Source organism: Musa acuminata, chromosome BXJ1-3 (assembly GCF_036884655.1).
Source record: "Musa acuminata AAA Group cultivar baxijiao chromosome BXJ1-3, Cavendish_Baxijiao_AAA, whole genome shotgun sequence".
In the NCBI taxonomy this organism is placed as follows: Eukaryota; Viridiplantae; Streptophyta; class Magnoliopsida; order Zingiberales; family Musaceae; genus Musa; species Musa acuminata.
In genome coordinates, this window is record NC_088329.1 from 40,710,506 (window position 1) to 40,737,651 (window position 27,146).

At 36.6% G+C, this 27,146-nt stretch overlaps 3 protein-coding genes across 10 annotated transcripts; all 3 read right to left on the minus strand.

The window, feature by feature from the left end:
- Positions 1-97: 97 nt before the first annotated feature.
- On the minus strand, positions 98-835 carry LOC103978983 (histone H2AX). The gene is made up of 2 exons (XM_009394968.3): positions 533-835; positions 98-451 (listed from the first exon to the last, which is right to left on the minus strand). The coding sequence occupies exons 1-2, from the start codon at positions 728-730 to the stop codon at positions 230-232; spliced, it is 420 nt and encodes a 139-aa protein (XP_009393243.1). The 5' UTR covers positions 731-835; the 3' UTR covers positions 98-229.
- Positions 836-1,616: 781 nt separating this feature from the next.
- LOC135585267 (nodulin homeobox-like) lies at positions 1,617-19,112 on the minus strand. 8 transcript variants are annotated; one of them, XM_065137956.1, is made up of 19 exons: positions 18,954-19,106; positions 18,702-18,880; positions 16,560-16,685; positions 16,324-16,479; positions 11,645-11,728; positions 11,428-11,553; positions 10,146-10,370; positions 9,634-9,765; positions 9,443-9,538; positions 9,208-9,369; positions 8,821-9,136; positions 8,591-8,713; positions 8,423-8,492; positions 3,760-3,820; positions 3,510-3,623; positions 3,127-3,412; positions 2,857-3,026; positions 2,723-2,757; positions 1,617-2,368 (listed from the first exon to the last, which is right to left on the minus strand). In XM_065137956.1, exons 2-19 carry the CDS (start codon positions 18,726-18,728, stop codon positions 1,801-1,803), a joined length of 2,877 nt encoding a protein of 958 aa, XP_064994028.1. In that variant the 5' UTR covers positions 18,729-18,880; positions 18,954-19,106; the 3' UTR covers positions 1,617-1,800. The 8 variants fall into 8 exon arrangements, with proteins under 8 accessions (XP_064994028.1, XP_064994022.1, XP_064994052.1 ...); XM_065137950.1 differs by having other exon boundaries at positions 2,857-3,029; XM_065137980.1 differs by lacking the exons at positions 18,702-18,880; positions 18,954-19,106 and adding an exon at positions 18,631-18,696 and having other exon boundaries at positions 1,617-2,063; positions 2,175-2,368; positions 2,857-3,029.
- A 726-nt stretch (positions 19,113-19,838) lies between these two features.
- LOC108952381 (pentatricopeptide repeat-containing protein At4g35850, mitochondrial-like) lies at positions 19,839-26,841 on the minus strand. Its single transcript, XM_065152511.1, has 5 exons — positions 26,663-26,841; positions 23,390-23,480; positions 20,991-21,068; positions 20,598-20,699; positions 19,839-20,388 (listed from the first exon to the last, which is right to left on the minus strand). Exons 1-5 carry the CDS (start codon positions 26,839-26,841, stop codon positions 20,293-20,295), a joined length of 546 nt encoding a protein of 181 aa, XP_065008583.1. The 3' UTR covers positions 19,839-20,292.
- Positions 26,842-27,146: the final 305 nt, after the last annotated feature.

Below are 27,146 nucleotides of genomic sequence, written 5' to 3' on the forward strand. Positions count from 1 at the left end.
CAGTCAACCAGTACGATTCAATTGAATGGAGACAGAAAGTGATACTTTGGACCTAAATGGCACATAAGATCGAAGACAAGGGAAAATAGATCCCATATAAAAGAAATAATTTGGAATTACCCTCTCATACTACGATGAGTGTATTGAACAAAATACCAAAAGGTGCTACATCATCAAGCACACTCCACAAATCATATTCCCATCACACCACAATATTGTCTTCACAAAACTAAAACTCTTGTGACGCAGATCCAATATCTCCCTTCCCTTTCCCCGCCTTACTGGGCAGTAGGGTCTGATGGATATTGGGCAAGACACCACCACTAGCAATCGTGACAGCCCCCAAAAGCTTGCTCAACTCCTCGTCATTCCTCACAGCAAGCTGTATGTGCCTCGGGACGATCCTATTCTTCTTATTATCCCTCGCCGCATTCCCAGCCAACTCCAAAACCTAAAACAAGCCAAATCCAAATCATATCAAGGGACAAGACAAAATCACAACATTTATAGCAAAGGGGACCGGATCACCAACCTCAGCGGCAAGGTACTCGAGGACGGCGGCGAGGTAGACGGGGGCGCCGGCACCGACGCGTTCGGCGTACTTGCCGGCCTTGAGGAACCGGGCGATGCGGCCAACAGGGAACTGGAGGCCAGCCTTCTGCGATCGGGATACGGACTTCGACGACTTGGCCTTGCCTCGGCCACCCTTCGCTGGCGCTGCGGAGCTCATCTCTGGTAGTTCTCGGATCGATTAGAAAACCCTAACGAGGACAAAGACGGCGAACGAGATCAATGGCGAGGCGTGCGAAAGCGCTGGTGCGATCGCTTCGTGAGGGCTTGGGTATATATAGAGCTGCGAACGGTAGGGTTCTTTGGAGGAGATCTTTGACATGACTGGCTGGAATGAGGTTCCCCAGGATTGCTAACGTGGAGGGCCTAGATTTCCCCATTGTTCATCGGAGCGATTGAAACGACGGTTCGCTCGCTGACGTGTAGAGTACGACGCATCGCCAAGTCATGGTGCAACGCGACATTTGTAGCCGTTGGATTGGAAGCTTGCAAATCTCAAAGCAAACATTTGTGGCACCGTCAAAAGGTTTGGTCTCAACCGGTTGATTCATGACATTAATTTAAAAATGATTTGATTTTAAAAATAATAATCAAGCAATATTGCTCTGCCAACGATATCTTCAGGCAATTTCCAGAGAAAAGTTCCGCATCTTATGATTTCTATACTTTTTCCTGCTAAAATAGTGGCATCGAACACTATAATTGGTTATTATATAATATTTAAATAAAATTATACTTCCTGCTAAAATAGTGGCATCGAACTCCTTATTTGTGACGAATTCATTGACTGCAAGCCTGGCTGATGCGTATGTAATGTAATTGAAACGATGACAACAGAGTCTCTACATGGAGTTCTAAGGATGAACTTTGAGTGAAGCTATCAACTTTAAACACAACGAAGCAGTTCTAAAAGGTACACAAACTTGAAAGCAGCTTAAATCATGCAGAAATAATACCACTGCATCTAACAGTTACCAAGCAATAATGACTATTGTATCACAACACACTCTTGAGTTCTATTGAAAATTTAGGCATACTGCAATGGGTTAGAAAAGAAAGAGGTGAAATTTAGATGACCGATGAAAAAACTGGCCTAAGTTGAGAGTTATAGGAGTACAATGAATTCTCTTAACTTAATTATCTTGACAGGCTTTTTGCTGCTCTTTGAACCTGATTAAGACTTTAGTAGATGTAATTAACACAATTCCAAGACAGCAACTTTATTGCAAACTAAGGCAGTGCCAAGATCCTGCTTATGTCCCAGGCCACCCTCATAATATCACCATTCTTTGCTGCAGCCTCCTCAAAAGTCCTTCCTGCTGCTTCTGATGGGTGTTGAACCTCCTTCCACTTCTCGATCTTCAGCTCCGTAACATCCACAACGCATGTGCCGCTGTCCTCTAAGCTCGTGCCATGCCACCTACCTTCCACCTGAATGATCTTTCCTTTGCCAACTAATTTACCATCCACATCCACTACGGAGACAAACTGACCTGGTTCGAATGAACAAGATATTATAGAAGGGCGGTTCTGGTGAGCTCCACGAACGAAATCAGGAGCAGTCATCTCCACATCCTCACATCTAGCAGATCGTGTTATCATACCACCAGATTTGGGGATGGATTGGTGGGTGCTTCCTCTAGCAGGAGCAGCATAAATTTCCTCACCGGCACTCTCAGAGGAGTCGCAAAAATGAGAAGAGCTCGGACCACAGGACTTATCTGGATAGGTCTCCCCTTCGGATGGGGCACGGACCTCTCTTGCAGCACGTGCAAGCCTGGCTTTCCTGTTGTTCAGCCTGCATCAACAGATGTTTTGTTAATGCTATTGGATGGCTTGCTGAAACAAAGTAACCTAGAGATGAGGCCCGGACACAGGTGGTGGTGATATAGGGCCAGTCCAACAGAAATAATGCCTTGAATACCAAGAGGTTACAGCTCAGAAAAAATTTTCAACTATGCCAATGAGAAAATCCAGATATCAGCGGTTGAGAATTAAAGATTCAAGCAGATCAACAAATTGAAAAATACATCGAATGTTCATGCACTAAAATAAATGCTTAAGTCTGCAATGTTGAACACACTGTAGAGCTTCTACTACAGAAAATTTTATGTAGCTTTAACAGTAGTGCTGGAAAAGATGGTATTCTTACCAGTTCTTTAGCTGAGATGATGTAATTTCAGAGCCCTGAAAGAAACAAAAACTTGATATTTTGCTACATCAAACTGATAAATACTTGCATTGATTAAAACCTAGATGAAATAAAAAGTGACCATTTGTACATGCCTGTGAACTCAGCTTATCAGCCCATGACTGCAGTGATGCTGCATTTCTTTGCATTTCAGGCTCATCCAGGAGAGCCTTCTCAATCAAGAGTACCTGCGTCTCATTCATTATATTCCGCTTTCTCTTCCTTGGTTGCTTCTCTTCGCTTAGGCCATTTTCTGCTTTATCATCTTCTGTGAGAAACATTTTCTTTAGTAAATTCTGACTTTGGGAACTCCCTATTGTCAGGTATTGAGTCAAAATCCATCTAGTTGGGATCAAGTTCTATACCTTTCATATCACAATCATTGGTATCTTTCTCTCCACTTCTCAGGTATTCAGGCTGATCGATTATATTCTTCTTTCTGTCATGGCTCACCTCAAAATCCTCTGGTAGGCCGGTCGTTGAGTGGTTCATAATTTTTAGCTGCTCTACTTCTTGACACCTTGAATTTTCCCCAACTCTCCGTTTTAGATCAACATCATCATTGCTGTTGCGCTTTAGATCATCATCTTGAATAGTTTCATCTTGTTTTCTTGAAATAGATGGTACATTCCCCAAAACAAACTGTGTATCCTGTTAATTATATATTTCAGTCTATACAGGGAAATGCCACTTTGATATGATTATTCTGGTGAACTACCTAATTTTGCAACATAAAACTACAAACTACCTGTTGGCTTCTACTGAAAGTGGAGTTTGGAAATTTAGTCCAGTACAGAGAAGATTGCTGCATAAGAGGCCCATACTCAGGTTTCATATCTTCTTCCAATTTGACTACATTTTCCTAAATAATTACTCAAACAAGGTAAGGTATGTAGCCAAGCTAAAAATGGGTAACACAGTCTATGCTAAGAAAGCAAGAAACAAAACCAAATGAACGTGAACCAATAAGTAGGAGGAAAAGAATTGGTTTGTTATACCTGAATAAATCTATCTCCAACTTCTGGATGAGTTAAGTTCTGTAGCTCATCAGCATATTTACTGTATGAAAAATACCAAGAAAACACTTTAAAATGAATTGCTTTAGTACAATAAAAACACAACACATCCCAAATTAGGCATGGAAATTTTTTTACAAATTTTGGATAAATTCTCAGTGCTGTTTTTCAATAAAACCTTATTGTTCTGTGCTGCCTATATGAGAGCAGGTTCATATGTGAAATCATTTTGTCGAAGTGTCAAGACCCTTTTAAAGCCAAGCACTTCCTGAAGTTGCATCCTAACTTGAATGAGCATGTTCTGATGAGGATTCCCCCAACTTTCATAGAAGGCCTGATGTTTCTAAAAATTGCCATGATAGGGACATACAATGCTGACAAGTGAAAATATATTAAGCTTTTCCGCTGAGCCTCATGAACTTTGTGCTCGATAATCACTGAAAATTTAGAGGGTACTAAGACTGTAAGATGATCATGGTGCCATGATCCAAGGAGGGAAAAAAGGTAGCAAAATGACTCAAGCAAAAGAAAATTATCTATCTTCTTAACCTCAATTTGGTAGTAAGCATTTCAAAAGAGATTGTCATGTTAAACATCAAATGGCAAAGGATAGATCAAGGTTTGCATTTCCAGTACTGGTACTTTTACTCATCCTTAAGTGTAGCAGGACTACCATGCTGACACAAGGTATGCTCAGGTGTTGTTTCTGCGTTGACAACAAAAACAGGAACAAGCACTACAAAAATATGCAAGAAAAAGAACAACAATAACAACAAAGTCGTAAGTTTCAACTATTTGGGATCGACTACATGAATCTTTTGTTGTCATTGATATCTGTAAAAAATCATATATTTAGTTAAGTTCAGAATACTTAAATTTTTATTTATAACTTCTATTAAAATATTTTTAGATCTTTCTCTATCTCTCCTCGTATCACCAACATCAATCATTTCATCTTTTCTAACGACCGCATCCGGAAGTCTCCTAAGCACATGTCCATGCCATCTTAAACAATTTTGTCTCATCTTATCCTCTATTGAAACGATACCTAATTGTTCATAAATAAGTTTTTTTTTTCTATCTTTCCTAATAACTCCACACATTCATCTCAACATTCTCATCTTGGTAACACAAACTTTTTGTATAAGTTGTTTCTTAAATACCCAAAACTCGAATCCATAAAACATCGTTGGTCTCACAACTGTCTTATAAAATTTTTCTTTTAATTTCAAAAGTATCCGATGATCACATAAGACCCCTAATACTCTTTGTCATTTTAACCATTCTGTTTTTACTCGATGAATAATATCTTCATCGATCTCTATATCTTGTTGAATACTTGATCCAAGATACCTAAAGTTTTTACTTAAAGAGACTTCTTGTCCATCCAACTTAACTATTTTCTTCTATTTATTCTTAAAATTACTAAAATTATACCACATATATTCAATTTTAGCCCTACTTAATCTAAAACCTTTAGTTTGTAGGGATTACCTGCATAGCTCAAGTTTATAATAAATTCCACTTAGGCTATCATCAAATAAGACAATATCATTAAAAAATAACATGCACCAGAGAGGTCTATCACGTACGTGACTTGTAAGTTCATCCATTATCAATATAAAAAGATAAGGACTTAATGTAAATCATTAATGTAATTCTATGCTAATAGAAAACTCACTAGACACACTCTTTGTAGTTCTAACACTAGTAACTATATTATCATGCATATCTTTAATAACATCAATATAATTAATGGATACACTTTTTTTTTTTTCTAAAACCCACCATGATGGATCTCTAGGAACTCTGTCATAGGTTTTCTCTAAATCAATAAAAACCACATATAAATCTTTCTTTTTCTTCCTATACTTTTCCATTAATTGTCTTAATAAATAAATAGATTCTATGGTTGATCTTTCAAGTATAAAATCAAATTGATTTTTAAATATATTTCTTTCAAGCCTTATCCTAAATTCAATAACTCTTTCCCAAAGTTTTATAGTATAGCTCATGTTTTTTATTTCTCTATAATTTAAACAATTTTGTATGTCACTCTTATTCTTGTAAATTAACATTAAAATATTCTTTCTCCATTCATTAGGTATCTTTCTAAATCTCATGGTCTTGTTAAATAAGCTAATTAATCAAACTACTCCCTTGTCCCCTAAACTTTTCCAAGCCTCAATAAGGATAATATTAGGTCCCACACCCTCGGCTATTTTCATCTTCTTTTATACGTCTTTTATTTCACTAACTCTAATTTTACAAACATTTATATGATTATTAAATCTACCATTATTATTTTCATTAAATCTAAGTCATGTGAATATTCATTAAATAATTTATAAAAATATTTTTATCATCTTTTCTTAATCTCATTATCATTAAAAAGTATCCTTTGATCTTCGCTTTTAACGCATCTAATATTATCAAAATTCTTACACTTTCTTTGCTTAACTTTAGCAATTAGATATATATCTTTTTTATAATCTTTAGTACCTAATTTATTATAAAAATTATAATAAGTTTTATATATTGCCATACTAATTTTGTTTTAACTACTTTTTAGATTCTTTCTAGCTTTTAATTTTTTTCTCATTTTTACAATTTTACCAATCTTTAAACCATGATCTTTTAGTAAAAATTATTTTTGAACTTCCTTGCACCACCACTAACTCTTTTTTAATGTTACACTTCTATTTTTAGTTTCACCAAGAATTACCTTGTTTAAGCTCCTAATCATATTAGCCATCGTAGTCCAAATAATATTAATATTATCCACATTTAAGTTCTAAGTCGTCTTTTTTTCCATCCAATTTTTCAAAGTCTCTATATTATCATCTTTAAAATTCCACCATCTAGTCCTAGTAAAATTTTCTATTATTTTTTTCCTTTTTCATTCTCTACAGTAAATATCTAATACTATCAACGTATGTTGATTTGTCAAACTTTCGCCATTTATAATTTTACAATTCTTACAAATAACTTTTCCTACCTTTCTAATGAGAAAAAAGTTTATTTGACTACAGTTATGAGTTGTGACCACTCTTATAAATAATCAAATGTTTATCCCTTCTTAAAATGAGTATTTACAATTATAAGATTATACAAAGTTGTAAAACTATACCAACATCTTCATTTCTCTCCCCATAACTAAAGCCCCCATGCACCCCTTTAGATTAAAAATATGTTTTTCCTACATAATCATTCAAATATCCTTCAATTATAAGTTTTTCGATTATACATATTCCTTAAATGATATTATCTAAGCTTTCCCAAAATTCTCTTTTGGTTTGGGAGGCATAAACACTAACGACATTCAAACATCTTATCCTTTCACAAATTTTAGAATTATAATTATATCTCCAAAAATTTTACATCTACAATATTGTTCTTAAGTTCCTTATCAACAATAATTCCTACACAATTTTTGTGTTTAACTTTTTCAGTATATCAAATTTTAAATCCAGAACTATTAATCTCTCTAATTTTACCCCTACCTACTTAGTCTCTTGTAAGCAAATAATATTAATTCTTCTTCTGATGATAGTGTCTACCAATTCTAATCCTTTCCCTAAAAGTGTTCCTATATTCTAACTTGCTAATCTGACCCTTCGATCTTGTACTAACTTCTTTACTCCCATTGGTCCAAAACAATGAGATAACTCTTGCTTACTTGGCATCACATTCAAGCACTGATGTGATGGGTCGCTTCCGGACGAACTCCTAACCCACCATTTGCAATTCAAGACACTTAGGTAGTTAAGATGTCTCGCATCACTTCCGAGTGACGACCTGCTCTATAATGAAATCGGTTAAGATCCATATTCATGAGATTTGACATAGTTTTACGTTGGTTGTCAGTGACCTAACGCAAACCTCCACCTTTTTCATCCAAGCTTAGGACCGGCATTGGCAGTGTTGCAAGAAAAAGAACAAATTAACAAAAGGACAAAAAAACTTATATCCCAAAGTTAAGCATTTGGATAATTTACCAAAAAAGGAAGAAATAAATTTAAATTCATAGTGAGAAACCAGGGTAAAGTGCCACATATATAAATGCCACCAGCCATTTTCGGTGGGCCTTCATCTAGGCAAGTCTCATGGTGTTCAGCACACAATGGTGCTGCTCACACAAAACAAGTTGAGAGAGATTGAAAGGAAAGAGCCTTTTAGTATGTGTACAGTGTACTACATTTCAGCCTGTACAAAATCAAATCAGAGAAGAAAAAATGGTAAAATCAGCACAAGCATGAATACAGAAAGTAATCATGATATAGAAACCAAGTCCAAATTGCAATGAACTAAAACATGTGCTCAATTCACGAGTTGTTAAAATGAGGAAATGTTCTCTAATTTGAAGGCAGAGATCCTCCTAATAGAAGGTTGAGCATATTTATTCTCATCTAGACAAACAATTATGCTAACACTATCAAATGATGTCTAGTATGTACAAATTGAAACAGGTCCACAGCAAGATTGGTAAAACAATAAGGGCATGCAGTCAAAAGATATCTAATTCATAAGTGGACAATTTTTTAGGTCTCAAATTGATGATTTTTTTTTTACACATCAATTCAGTAGCCCAGATTGTTTCCCTTTCTGTTGAAAAAAGAAAGACATAAACACAAATTTCAATTACCTTAGGAGGTGTACATCCTCATCAATCAAAAAATTTGGCGTCAAAGAGATAGCATACTGGGAAAGTGAACCTGAGATTCACATGAATGATTAAAGGGGTTCAGAGAGTACTTAACTAAGCAAGCTATCTTTGGAAGAACAAAATAAAAGCATAAGAAAACATAATTACTTAAGTTTTTACAGACTGTTGCAGCCTTCTGCATGTCAAAACTAGAGTGATCTCCAGATGATTCTGGGCTCTTCATAACCAAATACTTGTGGAAATTGTTGAGAAAAAGATCTCTTTCTTCTTCTGTTTTTATAATAGAAAAGAACTTGGTTTACATGAACTTTAGATATTTTATCTACTACTATAATCAAAATATAAATTTTGTAAAAAACTACGGTTCAAAATACAACCTTCACATATATTGGGAACAAAAACATGCAGGTTTGCTATTATTTTGACCAAACATGACGTTCTCTGCTGAGCATATGTAGCTGATGGCATGCCACTGAAATTAATAGGACATGTGGAATTAGTTTCAGGCAGCAGAAAAGCTGCTGAATGAACACTCTCACTGGCATCATTAAGAGAACCCAATGCCATGCCAGCTGCATTAAATGGATCATATTCAATATTCACATCTTCCTCTGTCACTGGTATATTTGAAGAGCACCAGTTTAATGAAAAATTTTCATGGGGAACTGCTAAAATTTCAGCAAGAACTGGAATCTGGAAAAGTGAACAAATTTGTCACAAGGCAGTTTCTATAACAAAAGGAAAATAAAAGTACAAAGTCTTACACTTTTAGACATAAAGAATGATCGAAAATTTGAATCATCCGAAAATATGTCAGCTAAACGCAACGCATTAAGAAGCAGCAGGCCCATTGGGTTACTCTTGTACTGTGTATCACCAAGTAGCCTAACTTCACTTCTAAATGCAATCCTCAGTATCTCAAGAAACTATCAAGACATACCAATCAATCAGGAATAGATCGAATTCAGGAGAAATAAAAAATCATTTCACAAAACTAACCTCTATTGCAACTGATTTTGCCAGGTGCATGCTTTTTGGAGAACCAGCAACTTCATCGAGATAAGAAATACTCTCTGCTTCACAAAGCTGCAACAACTGCACATAGTGTAACTAATAATGAGAATTAATTTAAATTTAATACTCATCTAAGATTAAAATTAGAGGAGAGAATGTGGTTGGTCTAGACTTACAATAGACAGAATTTTGGCCTTCAGCCTAGATACAGCAGCCACAAAGTCGAAGGAATTCTTAAAACAATGTGAAATGTTTAACTTCAAGATAGAATAAGCCAGCGAAAGTATGCCACCATGTTTACACAATTCCTGCTCTGCCACTAGATACTTCAGTAATTCCTTATGAAATGGCTTCACACTTGAATAGTAGAGGTAAAAAGCAAAAGAAAAAAGAAGAAAATAGTTGTGTATTATGAAAAAAGTCAAAGGTCACTTTGTAAGTTGATCCAGTGTGAAGGATTCAATTCTTTAGTCAGCAAGCGTGCAACACTCAAGTAATCTTTACTGGCAGAGAGCTAGAAGGTAACACTAAGCCACTCTTATCACATCCTTTGATAGCAAGGGAACAATGGTTGGATGGTCAATATCTTAGCACTATTTGGAATGCTTATATATGGAATATATTCTACAAATAGACTGCATTGGAGAAAATGTTGCATAAAAAGTATGCACCTCCTAGAATAGACAACCTTGTTCCTTAGAAGGCGGTCTCGGAACAGTTTTTGATGGCACAAGGACAGAAGAAATTGCAAGGAAGCCTCACATTGCTGACAGATGTAATGAGCTGTTCGTTCAGCTGCAGGAAGATTAGACTTGTTGCTCAATAATTCACTGTTGAACAGTTGTAGCTTGATTCCTAGAATCCTGATGTCTTCATGCACAGCATCAAAAGCTGCATCCATAAATATGTCTACCTGAAAATGAATACTAATTTAATGGAAAAGCAACAAATGAAATAAATTAAACAAAGCTAGACGAATATAAAATGAAAAAAGTGGGCAGAGACATCAGATGGACAATGAAATAACTGCACAACTCTGGGGCATGGTAATATAGAGAAAATAATGAAGCTCTACCACAACCAATAAAATGAACCATTGGCTAGCAAAATATCCATAAAGTTCAAAATTACAACTGGAACAACAAAGATTATTGGGCAATAATCCTCTGTCAACCTAAGTGTTATAAAATCCTATCAATCTGAAGATTAGCAGTATCTTCTAATTTGTTCATGTCACAACACCTCTTGCAGTTTACACACTTCATTGCAACTACATCACTACCATTGTCTAGTTCTTTGGTTGTAGTTATCCACTCTTTTCTCGTTTTCTTATGTTTTTTTGTTTTCCCTTTCCTCTTCATTTATATCTTGTATTTTCATGTATTATCTTTCTCCTTTTAGGCTAAACAGTCTGTTCCGCAAATTGCAGCAACCCAATTTTCTTTTAAATTCATTCTTTGACCATTTAGACGCATACAAAGCCACTAATCACTCATAAGGCTATAACACTAGCAAATATATATGTCCTTCGCAAATGGATTCAGAAAGGTGGTTCCTCTCACGCTCTTCAAATAGTATGTCTCCTCATACATATTGATCCCTCTCGGCAAACACACCTCTTTGGAGTATTAAGGTACCTAAGTCAAGCCCTAACAGTCCATGAATTACAGCAACAGAAATAAGAAGACGGGCCACTTATCGCCCTCAATTTCCTTCAGTGCGATTCAAGTAGTATCCCTCATGATACAAAACTTTCTCAATTTATACAAAAAAAAGATGGTAGAAGAAACAATCCATGCAAGTCAAGAGGGTAGTCTTTACTTTGCAGGCCAATGGATGACAAATTTCACTTGTCGAAATAAAAGAATACTGGTATTGCAAGATAATCTTCATTAGCTAAGTCCTGCATAAACTAAGGAGAAACAAATAATAGCATCTATAAAATCTATACACACAATATCACGTTCTACCTTAGGATGCGCAAGAAGAACATGCACAAGATCATGCCACTGAGATGAAAGATAACTTGTCAAAATATGAAGGCTGCAAGCAACAAGTGTTGAGTGCAGAACAGGAGAAGACCCAATATGATTATCCTGAATGATAAACCACAATATTAGAGATTTTTTATATCTCAACTGTAAGAAAATTAACTGGTCCGTGGTAGGTGATTAGAGAAAGTTTCACCTGCTTGCGGCATGCAAGAACAATCAACATATAGAGTACCAGATCCATTATCTGTTCAGATAGTTTTACATCATCAAGCAGAATCTGGAGAGATGGGATAAAGTATTAAAAGCTACACCCATTATAATGAACATAATCATTGGTATATCACTGGTGAAAATATCGATAAAAGGAAGTAAAGAAGCATCAATAATCAGTAAAAGTATGATATTACAAAGAATCTATTGGTGACAGAAAATAATAGTAATCCACATAAACAGTGCAAAAACTTACTACTTTTTGGGTGACAAAAGTTTCTGGCTAGACAGGGTCTAAAAAAGTAAACTGTAGTTCACTGTATACAGTAAGTATACCTGCAGAAACTCAGGTGTAGGTGCCATATGCATGGAATATTACTACAGAGCCAATGGAGTAAATCACTTGCAGAATCATTCAAATGAACAAGTCCAACCACTATACCATTTGTGTCACGATAGCAGGTCTGCATGGAATAACTACTTAATGTTCTTTCACTATATTACTGAATATTGCTTCATAGTTGTTCATCGGTAATATTTGGTGAATACTGTATGGCCAGATTCTTCTCATTCCCCTCAGCTTACTCTCCACATCTGGTTTATATGATCTTGCAATTCTATGCTTTCAATGATTAATCTCATAAATCAGAAGATTTTATTGAATTTTTCAAAAATCATTGTTAATTAATACTTCAACTTAAAGTTCAAAAAGTAATGTGCGACTTTGTCGTAACTCGTAAGTGTTGTTCAAAGAATTGTTGTTCCTTCTCATCTATTGTCCGTCACCAAGGCTTAAAAAGAGTCTGGAAAGGTGGTTTGCATTTAGAAATTTGGAGAACAGATGCACCTTGTTTAATGAAGTTCCACTCTAATAATAACTTTCTTTATGTTTCACCTTCCATAGAAAACAAATAACACTCTTGGTTTATCAATAAGACCACCTTTGTAAAGGGCATTTTTCGTTAGCAGCGTAAAACCGCCAATGTCGGGCCCAAGCTTAGATGAAAAAGATGGAGGGTTGCATTAGGTCACTGACAACCAACGTAAAATTATGCCAGATCACATGAACCTAGATCTTAACTATCACGACCTGGCCTGATGGGACAACTGACGTATCAACTTCGTTTGACCTAAACCACTTGTCAAAATACTTAAGTTGAAGCTGATAGTAGTAGTACACTCATCAGACCCTTATAAGCCAATCTTAGTCTTACCCACTTCCGATATGGGACTAATCGGGATGTTATAATCTCCCTCACTTAAGGACTTGACGTTCTCGACAAGACCCCTCGACAAGACCCAATATAATCTAGATCAAACCCTAGCATGGTGCATGTGAGACGTCACCCAAGGTGGCTCAACACTGTGATGAGTCCTCTGACTCTATTCACAAGTAGCTCTTTCCTACTCGAGCCCCCTCACCATGTCTCAATACTAGGTCAACTCTGATACCAAATGTCAAGCCTATCAACTTCGTTTGATCTAAACCACGGGTCAGAATACTTAAGCTAAAGTTGATGACAGTACACCCATCGAACCCTTATAAGCCAATCTTAGTTTTGTCCACCTCCGATGTGGGACTAATCAAGGTGTTACATTAACCGATGTCAATATAAAGCTAGGTCGTCACCCGAAAGTGGCACGAGGCACATTCACACCTAGGTGTCCCGAATTGCAAACCATGGGTTAGAAGGTCGCCCGAAAGCGGCCCATCACATCGGCGCTCAGATATGGTGTCAAGTAAACAAGGGTTCTCTGATTGTTTTGGACCAATAGGAGTAAAGAAGTTAGTCCAAGAACAAAGGGTTCAGTTAGCAACTTGGAATACAGGAAGACTTTTAGGGAAAGGATTAAAATTGGCAAACACTATGATCAGAAGAGGAATAAATATTATTCACTTACAAGAGACTTAAGTAGATAGGGGGAAAATCTAGAGAGATTGATAGTGCCAGATTTAAAATTTAGTATTTTGAAAAAGTTAAACAAAGAAATGGTGTAAGAATTGTTACTGATAAGGATCTTAAAAACAATGTTATAGATGTGAAAATATTTAGAGATAGAAGAATTCGATACACATACAAGGGCTTGTATGCAGACGATAGACTGTCCATGGCCATCCCAAGGCGACCGAAACTCGACACCACGAGGCATTGAAACTTTCTCTTCAGCATAAAAAGGATACATCCGTAGGAGGCTAAAGTGTGCAATAAGTTTAGCGTGTTGGTAAGCCTTGAGGGGCGTAGCAAGGGTTGTATTGGCGAAGAGTCGTAATCTAGCAAGTTGGTTCATGATGACGAAACAATACATAGTTTGTTCAACAAGGCAGAGTAATCCAAGGGAATAGTGGTTTCCAAAACTTTCAAAGGGAAGGATGCGAAGAGAAAAGTTGCTCCAATAGGACAGATATCGGGAGGAACAAGTCTCAATTCTCCAAAGGGAGAATCATGTGCAACGGACTACATGTGTTGAGGGGTACCTCAAAATGATAGCTCCATAAAACTCAACGGACCAAGTGAGCAGCAAGGAGTCGTCGTATAATCTTGCACGAGGTAATGCGTTGATGGACGTATCGTGAGGTCAAGTGGAGAGCAATCCTAGGCAACACCAAACAAATACACACTTAGAGTTGATGTAGAGATCGGACTCAACGAAGGGCTAACCCGTGAATGATAGGCACAAGGGCTACCATCAACTCAATGCAAACCGAGGAGCGGAGCAACTTGGGTGGAACTTGGCGAAGTGGCCAAACCGCATGAAAGAAGTCGGCATAAAAGACAAAACATAGAGCGAAAGCATAAATTTTCTTTGGACAGAGATCAAGGATATAAACTCTTGCAGAAGCAAGAGTGAGATCATGTCGTTCCATGGGTCCCTCATTCTGATGGAGCGGACTCATATTGCATTGTGCCAAAGTCGAATAAAGCTTCAAGGCACATGCACCTTATCTCGGCGAGGCATTTGACAGATGAACCAAGGCGACTCAACTTACGGAGGCGAAGTTGGGGTCAGAAGGCTTACCATCGGGCAAGAGGAGGTTGATGGTGGTAAAGTGATTTAGAGAGTGAAAGTGAGAATGAGGGGGTGAAAAGGGTTTAAAAGCCCTTAGATCTAGTTCAAACCGTTTGAATTCAACAAATCCGAACCATTGATTGGTATCGATCGAATCCGACGTTACCAACCGGTACAAATAGATAACAGTTGGATTTCGACCATTTCAACCGATACAAGTCGGTAACGGTTGGATTTTGACCATTTCAACTAGTACAAACTATGTATCAAGCGATACGAGGTATCTTGTAATAAATTGCCCGATATAGGGTGCTCCGTGTCCTTGTCCCCTGTTGGACCGTTACGTACCACCTATACCACCCGATACAGGTCGACATAGCGAACCATGATAAAAATGTTTATCAACGTTAAATACCTATTTCAGATCCACCCCAACCCAGTTGATGCTTCAGTACTAATTCCAGCTATGTTCAATCGATGTCATTATCATATGGACTTAACCATCACATATTTAACGTTATCTAAATAATTCATGCCAAAGAAGTTAGCCTACTTGTATGATCACAAGGGCAAAGTACCTTAATCATTAGAAAACATATTTTGGTGGACAACAGAAAATCATACAAGTTGCACTGAAGATGGAGGAACATTATTGACAAGAGCAGGCAAGGGTACCAAGAGTAAGCAAAGAAAAAACTATCAACCAAAAACTCTGCACACATGTAGAGCCAGTCCCAACAAAGGTTGTGGAGCTTTTGATGATTAAGCAGGCTAATTCACATGGGTGTGAAATTTTTGGATGACAAGTATTCCCCTTTTCTTCTCTTGGACCCTTGCAACACCACTGTAATTGTAGTATATAGTAAGCTTCCCATTTGAGCAATAAAATCCAAGTTTTCATGCAATTGTGTGTGTCCTCCCTTTGTGTACCAAAGTTGTGCATTTTGCACAAGTGGCTAAGGCACTTTGCCTTTGAGAGTGTCAAGACAGCTGACTTAATTTTGCAGGTGTGCAAATGAGAGTATTGCACAAATTATCTCATCAACACAAGGTCAGTGACAGATCAACTAGTGAACCACAGACTGCCATCCAAATATCTAACCTCAGTTATCAATATCCGGATATCTATGGAACATGTGACATAATTGCAGTAACAAAAGTATGTGCAACAGATTGTAGTTATGGGAATTTTTACAGATATCAAGACTAAAATAGTTTCTACTTACATCCCTTATTGTATTTAGTAGAACAAACAAAGATATAATAGATAGCACTTATAATTTCCAAGCATGGAATATGGAAACTGTCATAAAGATTGTGGCAAGATGCTGGTGACTGTAGATGTTCCTTTTTTATATTTAAATTCTGCAAACCATGGGTACATGCCCAGAAATTACCCTTTCAGATTACTCCAAAGATGAGATATGTGCCATGATTTTCATCCTTGGTAATAAATACACAAAATTCCAACTAATTGTTCATAGACTACCATAGGTCAAATAATTATTCAGTATAATTAGAACATGTAGTACAATCTTGAAATATGAAGCAAGCAAAAAAGAACCAAATGAAAAGAAATCGTGTGGTATTCTTTATTATTCATTTGTTTCTTTGTTATGATAAAATAGATAGAGAATTTAATGAGATAAAAACCTGCTCCAGTCTGGCATGGCGTGTAGCTAAATCAGACAGTGTATACAAAAGGCGAATGCCACGAAGCACATGTCCCATGCGCATGTCCCTATCAGGTGATAGCATTGTCGCAATAAGGTGCAAAGGGAGAGAAGCCGCAAGTTTTTCCACATTGATCTGAAAAGGAAACAAAATTAGAAAGTAGTAACCAGAAACTAGTTTTAGTTCTAGTAAAACTGTAGCGAGTAGAAATTTGCCTGCTTCAAGGACCCTTGTTCTGTCTTGCATTGTATGGTGAAGTTCTCGGAATCTTTCAACAACTTGTTCAAGTCTTGAGAAGAAAGACCATTTAACTCGCCAACGGCTGAAATTATGTCAATCATCTGTCAAGATGAAAATGAGATTTAAGAAGGTAACTGAAAAAACAGCTGTAAGCATCAGATAAATTACACACATCATGTTAACAAGATGATCCTGAGGTCAGAAAAGAACACATATATTCAATTTCATTTTCATGGAAAAACAATCACATCAAAGGTAAATACAAATCACAAGGAAAATAACCTGCCTTGATCATTATGATCCTTATCATACTAACACTTGTACATCATTGTCCTATCACCAAACAAAAAGTGGGAAAATTAAAGTTATGATATTTGTTGGTGTTTCAGCAAGAAATTGCAGCAGTGATGACTCCCAAAGCAGTGGAGATGGAGTGGGTTCAATTCATAGCTGAAACTATGCAATCCATTATAACTAGGTCTACTAAAGGATCTCCAGTTAAGAATTTTCCACATTATGACATTAATTGAATGACTTTCGTTAATTTAACTTTTCAAAACTGTTCTAAGTGTGGTGATGTAACACAGATTGGACTTTAATGAATGTTGGTTCCCAGTTACATATACAATGACAAGGATTGGTTGTCAGGTGAAATACAAATGTTAGCAAAAGAAGTACCACATGCACAAAGAAAACAAGGAAACCAAATCCACAGTTAGTAATTAATAACGTAGAAAGCATAGACTACGGTTTTGCTTGGACCAATATGAAACAGGTAGTACATATCAGCCTGGACATGAACTAGGTATGCAGACCGCCACCATTTCAGATGGTCTGGTCTGACCTATTAAAAAAAGAAAAAAAACTATTCACTCATCTAGTTTAGGGTTCTTGTTCGCGAACCCTCTTCTCTGTACACACAAAGCCTGTGAGCCACTGTTGGCCCCATTGCTGCCCGCCATTGATTTCGAGCACACTTCCTCCTCGTCTTTTCCTCCTCCTCTTTGTCCTACTACTCTTCTTCCTTCTTCCTCCTCTTTTGACCTCTTCCTCTTCCCCTACCGTCTCCTCTTCTTCCTTCCTCTTCCTCCACCGCTTCCACTTCCTCATCCTACTTTCTCTTCCTCCTCACCCTCCACTGTCTCCTCTTCTTCGTGCTTATTCTTCCACCACTACCACCTCTTCTCCATTCCTCTTCCTCCTCCTCCTTCCTCTTCCTACATCTAACTTCAACATCTCATCTTCGGTCCTCTTCCTCCCTCCTTCTTCCTCCTTTTTCCTCCACCATCATCTATTCCTTCCTCCTACTACTTCTAACTTCATCATCTCCTCATCTTCCTTCCTCTTCCACCCTCCTTCCTCTTTGAGTCCTCAGTGCGCACCAAGTACTATATGTTGATACACCGATATTAGTCGGTACATATTGGTCTGGGTCAAGGACCAACATGCATGGTCAGTACAAGATGACAATTCATGATAGAAAGTCTAAGAGAATCATAGAATAGGACAAAAAAATTGTAACGGAGAGATCAAGGTTTTACCGTGTGGCCTAGGATCTTTATATGTATAATTATAGGCCTTTTGAGCATTAATTAGCATTCCATGTAGATAAGAGTTGATTTCGTGGAAAAATACTACTGCAACAATTAACATATGTGGCACCTAACGTAAGAATGATTTAATGTATAATGCAATTACTAAAATTGGACAAAAGAAATATGATATATCATTCTGAAATGTCAAAGTAAAAGCAAAAGATATTGGAACCTTAGAAGCATCAATCAAATTAATAAGTAAGCATGATAAACCAAAAAGAATAAAAAGATATGCACCATTTTTCTCTAACAAAGAAAAAAAAGGAAGGTTGATATTACGAAATTTACTAAAAAGCCATCATTCCACAAAGTTCACCAGCTACACCCAAGAGGACAACAAATAAGTTTTGGAGAAATAATTAACCATATGCACGATGTAAATGCTGTCTCTATTATTGTTCATCAGTGAAATGGGTTTAAAAATGACACGTAATAAGTATGTGATATGCACCAGCAATCTGTGTTGGGGACACACCGCCTTTTCACAAGTTACAAACACCATAAAAGTTCAAGATATGAAACCTTTACATAACAAAGATCAGTCTCCATATGTAGTCAGATACATATCAAGTAATTGAACCACGGGAATCCTAGGAGCTGATGCGCTCAGAGAGGCAGATAAGGAACCCTTCAAAATCCCCAAACCAAGAAGCTAGCCCATCCCATTCATCAAACAGATTACGATTACAGATCACCGAAACCTATAAAACAAAAGGGAACAACAGAACCACCGATGAAGGGCACGGAAACACACGGAGAGGGAGGGAGAGGTACCTGGAGGCCGGAGAAGAGCCGCCGCGGTTGACCGTCCAGATCTGCTCAGGGCCGGTGGAGATGGTCAGGACATAGACACGTCGGGCAGAGATTTGGGGGAGCGTTCTATCCCCGTCCAGTTGAGAGTTAGGGCTTTTAGAGCCCCCGTTTGCTCTAATTGAACTCAAGCCTGTGTGGGTCGGGTTAGAGATTGTGATTTGGTTAACAGTTGGGTTGAACCATTTTAATTGAACCTGCGTCGTCTGAACCGGCCCGGCTGGGCTACATATGAATCAGAAGTTTAATTGCCCCTATTTTCCCTCTAAGTTCTTTATATATTTCTGAAAAAGAGGATATTTGGTTTTTTATTTTTATTTATTTATTTATTTTATTATTATTATTATTATATATCCAGATAAATAAAAATACTGGTAATAAATCTGCTAATTTACATAACGCATATAATAGAATAATAAAATATGTCTATCTCCTAGCTTTCTATCAAGGGTGATTTTTTAAAATAAACCATAGGTTTTGGGCTTTTCTCGGATTACAGTCTCTCATTTCTATATTTCCCAGAGAGAATCTCTTCTCTTTGTAAAAGAACCAAAATATCCATAAAAGAATTTTTTTTTTTTTTATCAAGACCCAATTTGGATTAAAACTGATCAAATATATAATATTTTTCAATAAAATTCCAATGTTTTTTACTTACAATATTTTTTTAATAAAATTACAATGTTTTTTATTACTGAATTAAAAACATTGTAACTCCAATGAAAAAAACTGTAATTGGATAATATCTCATTATTTTTTATTTTCATTCCTTTAGCTCCCCCCCCAACAAATGAATTATGAAAAATGTGAATAAGCGGGACAAAAAAAAAAAAGAGACTTTCTGCTAAACTTCAGCTCGTCAAATGTACCTATTACAAGTCTATGTTTCTGCAATGAATCCAATGCACAAAAGCATGTTACTATCCACTACTATAACGGTAGTAGACATTTCCAATCACACAGTTGCAACACTCAAAGAACTCAAAACTCAGAATCCAGACCAGTGATTGTTGAGACCAAGTTCTTCTTCACCAACTTTGGTTTTTGTTCCTCTCATTTCAGAAGTTGTCAGTGGCTAAATATTATTGGTGCAGAAAACCAAAAGTTGTGGAAGTTCAGTCGACCATCTGCTCGAGTAATGACTCTGTGACACAAGTTGCGATCGCAACCGAGCAGAACTTACGGACACGTAGCTGGACTTCAAGATTTCTACTGTGCTTTCTTCTGGATCAAGTGGGCATGGAGACCACACCTGATGCTCTTGGAAGCATCTCAAAGTAAGAAAGCACTCGATTAATCTGTTCTAGACATTTCGCCTCCCTCCAAATCTGAGGTTTACATTGTCCTGTGAGCGCCCAACCAATACAAGCCTTGGGTTATCTGATGGTATCTCCCTTTCCTGAAACAAAGAAGGGCATTGAAACTCGTGAAGACATGCTCATCATTGCAGCTTGCAAACTGGAATCTACTATCACCAAACTGGAATCCAATCATTAGCCACCATCAATTAGTTTGGAATGAAGTAATTAAACTTCATTACTTCATATATCACCTACATGATTTCCTAACCAATGCAGCACACGTATGAGCAATGAAATGGTACATCACCTTTAAGCCTTCATAGAAGGCCTTCACTGCAGGCAGCCATGGAGTGATCTTGTGGCTTTGCAAAAGATCCCAAACATAATTGGCGGTAGTGTATCCACCCATCTATACAATTACAAGTTTGTATTAATAGACTTTCCAATACCACGAAGCCTAAAATATTTTTTAATTTAAAAGTTGAGGTAAATATAAATGGCAATCACTATAAGCTGTCACTGTGATGGAAAAATGCACATAACTTCTGCACTATGTGCAGCTTTGCCAGTAAAAAACATCAAATACAAACTTGTCAAGAGGTAATTGATCAATTTACCATAACAAGATCATTCCAACATGATATGTCATAATAGCAGAAGCAATAGATGAAAACCACTTTAGTCAATTGGAAACCCATACCTTTTCTCCTGCTGCTGCAAGCAGGAGGTCACTTCCCATCTTTGGGTTCAAGAAGAATCCTCTTGCATTCATTTTCTCCTACAAGACAATGAAATTACCATTTTTATCTTATCAATTAAAATGTAAAAAAAAAGCTAAATCAATATCCAATATTTGCAGAATCAAATACCAGACTCTCTTGAGCAAGTTGCATGCCTCTAGGAGTATATCCAACCATTGCTCCTTCAATTAGGGTCCGTACATTACAGATTCAAGTTAAAATATCATATAATAGTCTTACAAATAATGGAAAACCAAAAGCAGAATTCTCATCAGTTGCCCACGTAGACTCCTAGTTGCTCTTCGAGAAATGATCTAGATGCTACAGACAGCTAGAATAACAAGATTGTATATAGAGAACAAAAATTATTTCTTCATACTTCATAGTTCGTAACCTCTCTTCTTTTCCTTTTAATTCCTAGTTCGGTGGCAAAATTTATTTCATCATATTATCTCTTCTCTTCAGTTTTCTTCATAATTAAGTGGAAGAAATGGGGGTGGGTGATGAGGACATTTAGGGGGTAAAAATCAATGTTGCAATCATCAAAAACATATTAAACTACAGAGAACACAACCATGTATAATAATCTAGCATAAGAAAAATGTGGGAGAATATGACAGATTATTCACTTCATGAGGAAAACTCTAGACAACTGCAAGTTTAACAGTTGGAAAGAAGGCAGAAAAAAGGAATTGCAAGAGGCATCATAGCATGGATAATAGGGATCACATAATACAATGTTAACACTTAAAAGTCGCCAACATTAGACACAAATCAGGTGACCACCATATAGCACAAAATGGCAAGCTTGTCAAACTTGCAAAAGCTAAAACTCATTTATGTCCATGATAGGTGCAAATTATTACCTCCAAGCTCCAACAACTTTAGAGTTTTAAACACAAAGTTCTTTATTGCTTTTATTTTTCCCTTTTTAACATATGAGAATAAGTTTGGGATCCCGTTTTCTGATGTTTTTGACCTACTTCACTTAATCAGTTCACTTGTCTATATTATATCCATAATATTTCTCAGAATTTTTTTCTGCCAGAAAAGAAGTAAATGGCAATTGCTATGTCCCTATCAGAGCATAAATGCAGAATATGACATTCTCATATATAGTTAACTGATCTTCTGGAATTCACAGGTAACAACTGCAGAGAGAGTTCATATAAAGTCTATGATAATGACTTTGGAGGCATTCCAGGGAACTCACAAATGTATGCCCAAAGATTGTCAAGTGTACACAAAAGAATATTCTTACAGACCATCCAACAAGGTATAAAGACACAAGCTATTAACAGAACAAAAGCAGTGACAATACACATCTTAGACTATTAAATTGTGGGTCCAGGTAAAAGGCATCATGAAAGAAGCAATGCCACAGATACAGTGTCTATAGTCTATAGTCTATACTACTACTAACCAAAGATGATGCCTAATATCATAATACCAACAGTATCTTATGCACACAAGAAAATGTCTAGAGTACATGAAATTCCTTTTACCTTGGGCATTTGATGTTCTATGGTCTGTTCATATATACTTGACACAAAATAGGTTGATGCAAGCAGGAGAGTTTATCCATCTAGCATGTGCTGGGTGCTATATTAGCTAGCATGATGAGCAGGAGACCTAACACATTTTTCTTTGCTACAACAAAAGATGCAAAAGGATGTCTTCACAAGCATTGCCCTTTGTTTATCAGAATTGGATGTAGGTTGCTTCTTAGAGGAACATAGAGGGGCATTCCTTGTTTGAAAATGTCAAAGCATATTTGGGTATAATTTCTTTTCTTTTTAGACTGCAAGTGCAGGGATTGCTCTGAGCTCTTAGCAGATAGTTAACTTTTGACATGGTATCACATATGTTTATGCCTCATTATCTATATATTAATATCTGGTAAAGGTTTTAAGCATAGTAACTAACAGTCACAGGACTGATGTCAACACAGGATACATTATCCCTGCACTATTTGTAACGATGGAAGAAATCAATCAAGAATGGAAGACTGGTTCAGGGAGAAGTAGAAGTTGAAACAAAGTATTTAGGATAAGGAAAACCTACACAGAGCCTATTATTCTAAAATCTGGGAATCGCAAACCCATAATTCTCTGACCCTGCCCTCTCCATCTGTCATCTACTGCTTATCTTATCATGCGTCCAATACTTCACAGTTCTTCCACTGTACAAGAGATATCACATGGATGTAGTAGTGAGGCATCCATACAGCACATACTTGAATATACTAATAAGTAATAACAAAACAAAAGCACCTACATCAAAAATTACAAGGTGCAAACTGTAAAGGACACTGCCAGTTGGAGTTAACCAAAAACCAGTTTACTTCGTATGAACCTACCACATACAACTCAGCAGTTGGAGGTCTTGAGCTTATATACTCTTCAAAGATCTTAACCCCAGCATCAATATCCTCGCAACTGAAGTAGCACCTATTCCAGGGGTCATTAGAAAAGCAAATTCCCATCAGTACACAGCTACAAAATTGAACTAAAAAAAGTTTCAAAACTACATATACAATCCTAACAAGCACGACAAAATGTTCAAGACAACTACTTGTGTAGGTGGGAGAGAAGAAAATATGAAGCAAGCTGAACATAATATTTTACACCAGTTCGCCTAGCAAAGGATGAGATTATCTTTTAGGAGATAAATGGTAACTTACAAGGAGTAAAGGCATCAGACTGTAATGACCCATGTGTTATGGCATAAATATAGTTATAACTAAAAAAGGAAAGAATCCAGGCATGCTACTGTATGTTCATGCTTTGGTTCTGCTTTGGACCACGTGATTAATCATCTGCATGATCACTGAAAATTGAGGTCACAAAGGCCTTGTGGGGCTGTCACATGACTGTATCCTCATAAGTTGCTCTCCATGACAATTATATCATGGTATACTATTATTTGACATCATATGTTGCTACAAGACGATGAATCTAAAGTGTCACAATGTCATGCATATGGGCTGTTATGTATATGGGCAGAGGTAAAAGGGTATCTTACTTTTATTTCATCAAAGGATACAACAACAACTATCCTTCAATTAAATTGCAGATGTATTCACTAAGGACTTACTTTTGACCAGCTCTCTCACCATCTAAATCATAGTAAAATAATCTTGGTGAGTAGAGTGTTGTTATGTTTGAATTTACCTTTAACTGCACATCTCAATAGAATGGAATAATTTCTCACACAGTGTCATGCTCCTTATTAATGTCTATATTTGCAAAGAAGCATGGATCACTCCTATACTGAAGTTCTAATCAAAATCCATCCTGCTCATGATATTTTGCCCACTACCATGTTTGTGATTTCTTCTTTCTTCCATATCATCCTACCATACTTATAGTCACATAAATTCAAAGAAATAAATCAATAATTCTCATCTTGCTCTCAGGAACATGAATGATTGCCCCCAAGTATTACACAATGAAATATCACAAGAATATTTATATGTGCAGCCTCATTTTCATTGAACTAGTTCATAACATGCTTCAGTCACCATGTTAATAGTTTATTAATTGTACTTAAGCATCTATTAGACCTCGGTATATGAGAGAAACAACAGGATAGGAAGTTACACACAACCCAATAAGACCAATATCTAATCAATTTGATTTAGTAACATTTACAATTTGGAGAAGATCATTACAAATATTGGCAGATGATAATATTCTAGTAAAAACAACATCCTAAAGACAAATAATATACAACTAAACAGCATCTGATGATAACCACAAAGTTTGAAATGTCTTGATTTCTGAAAATATCAATCAGTTAGACCACTTTTCTTCCAATAATTCCTCAACTCTGTTCAATAATCAACTATAAATAACCCTGAGACTCATATATAGGACACTTACAGACCTATAATAACATTAGAAACTTATCAGGAATTATTCACCTCATAAAAGCAATCTAATGAACTTACAGGCAAAAAATCTACAAAAATAAGAATATTCCTGCCGATACAAATTCTGTCACTCTTAAAGGACATTAAGCATATATATCCTGGGCTCAAACGAGAATTAGATTTTTTTATCACTAAATTACACTTACCTTGAAAAATTAGATACTTGGTCAAGAAGTGTAAAATATGATCTTCAAGTCTTCCAAAGGTCTAAAAATATCATTCAAAACTGATATTCCTACCCAACCTATGCCATTTTCATTGGATTGCTTTCATTTTAATTGTTCAACCTTGGAAAACCCAAAGCTAAATCAATATACCAGGGTAAGAACATCAGCAACAAAATATCAGTGCTCTTGAACATCATATACATGGATAGCTAATTATTTTGAGAAAAAAACCATTATAAAATAATTCTTCGAGCTAACCTTTTAGAAGGCATAGGTCTTTATGAGAGAGAAAATCGATTACGTGGCATCTACTTCAGTTTAGTATATATGACTCTAGACTTAAATAATAGTCACTCTAGACTTCCATAAACAAAGATATAATAATACATGCTTCATAATACCACATGCTGGTTCAAGATGCATTTTCCAGAGCCTGAGGGTACAAATTACTATCGAGGCTTAAACTTTTTTGCATAATGACAAGTATTTAGAAAAACCTTCTTACAACCAAAGGTACATTTAACTATGCACTCCATCTAACCATTCTGCTATGATGTGGAAAATTGGCAACAATGGAATATCTAAAAAATCCCAAATACTATGGAATCTTCAATCCAAATGCATCAAACAATAAGATATGCTTAAAATATTTTTCATGAAAATGAAATGCCTATAAATGTGGACTAGTGCAATGTGCATTAATGTGCTAGGCTTTGGCACCACTGGTTTTAGCAAGGAAAGCTCAGATTACTAAACTCAATGCAATATGCCAATTGTTCTGAAGCATCCTAAATAAGTGATTGGTTGCAGAAATATGACTTGCCGCTCATATACATGTCATGGTAAAATAAAGAAGCTAGTTATTAGAAACACTAATTCCTAACTGCAATAACTATATGACAGGAAAATATATTGCAGTTGGAACCTAAGAAAATTAAGATTAACTTTCAAACTCATGTATGATCCGAATTGTTGTTATTTATCTCAGATCCGTGCTAAAAAAAAGTTGTGGTTCTAAATTAGGCCAAAATAAAAGTTTGAAAAGAAAGATAAATTCTTAATCCAATGCGTAATGAGCAATCCACTGCAAATTGGAAGAAGAAAATGGTTATGCTGTCAAGTTCTCTTATACCCCTGTCAATTATTCTTATCACAACTTCACCACAAGCGACATCTTGGAGTCCGTCCATTTTCATCATTAATTTCCAATCCAAGATGTCAATACTTCACTATCGATGCTTTAACAACGGAGAAATTTAAATCCAGAAAGAAAGACACATATAACCAGCAGTTTCATTCTACTCCAGCCGAATCGCGTAAGATGCTTTCATGATCCAATGAATAAAATGCGTCTAGATTCACTCGAATAAATTACATGGGGCCATATATTTTTAAGATTATTCCATATATATACACTTGATTTACCCAACGAGGAAAGCATGAACAAACATACGATGAGCAAACCCTCGAGATGAGAACAGACAGAACAGACGGAAACCAGATCGAGGTGGAGGATATCATAGAATCGAACCTGCACGAATCGCCGAGGCCCAGCGGAGATGGTGATTCGCCGTTCAACAGTGGAAGCCATCGGCATGCGATCAATCGATATAGTTCTGAAAGAAGAAGGAGGCGAGAAAAGGGGGTCGGCGAAGTGCACAAAGAGCGTGAGGCGAACAGAGGGAGCGAAAGCGCGCGAGGGAGATGCATTTTTCTGTACACTATGCGATCGATACCTGTCCCGCTATTTGTAGACCGCCACTGTGATTAGACGAGCAGTGGGGCCCATAAAAGGAGCCCGTCACAGCCAAGCAGGTACGTTTGTTGGGTACGCTTTGGCATTTAAGGGCATGGATGGGTGACCGTTACGATCAAATCCTGACCGTCGATAACTTTAACGTTCATCGTATCACGTGCGTTGCACGTGTTTCTGCATAACATCTATTTGCATTCAATATATAAAATATCACATCGAGAAGAGATAGAGAAAGACATAGAAATATTTTAATAAATTA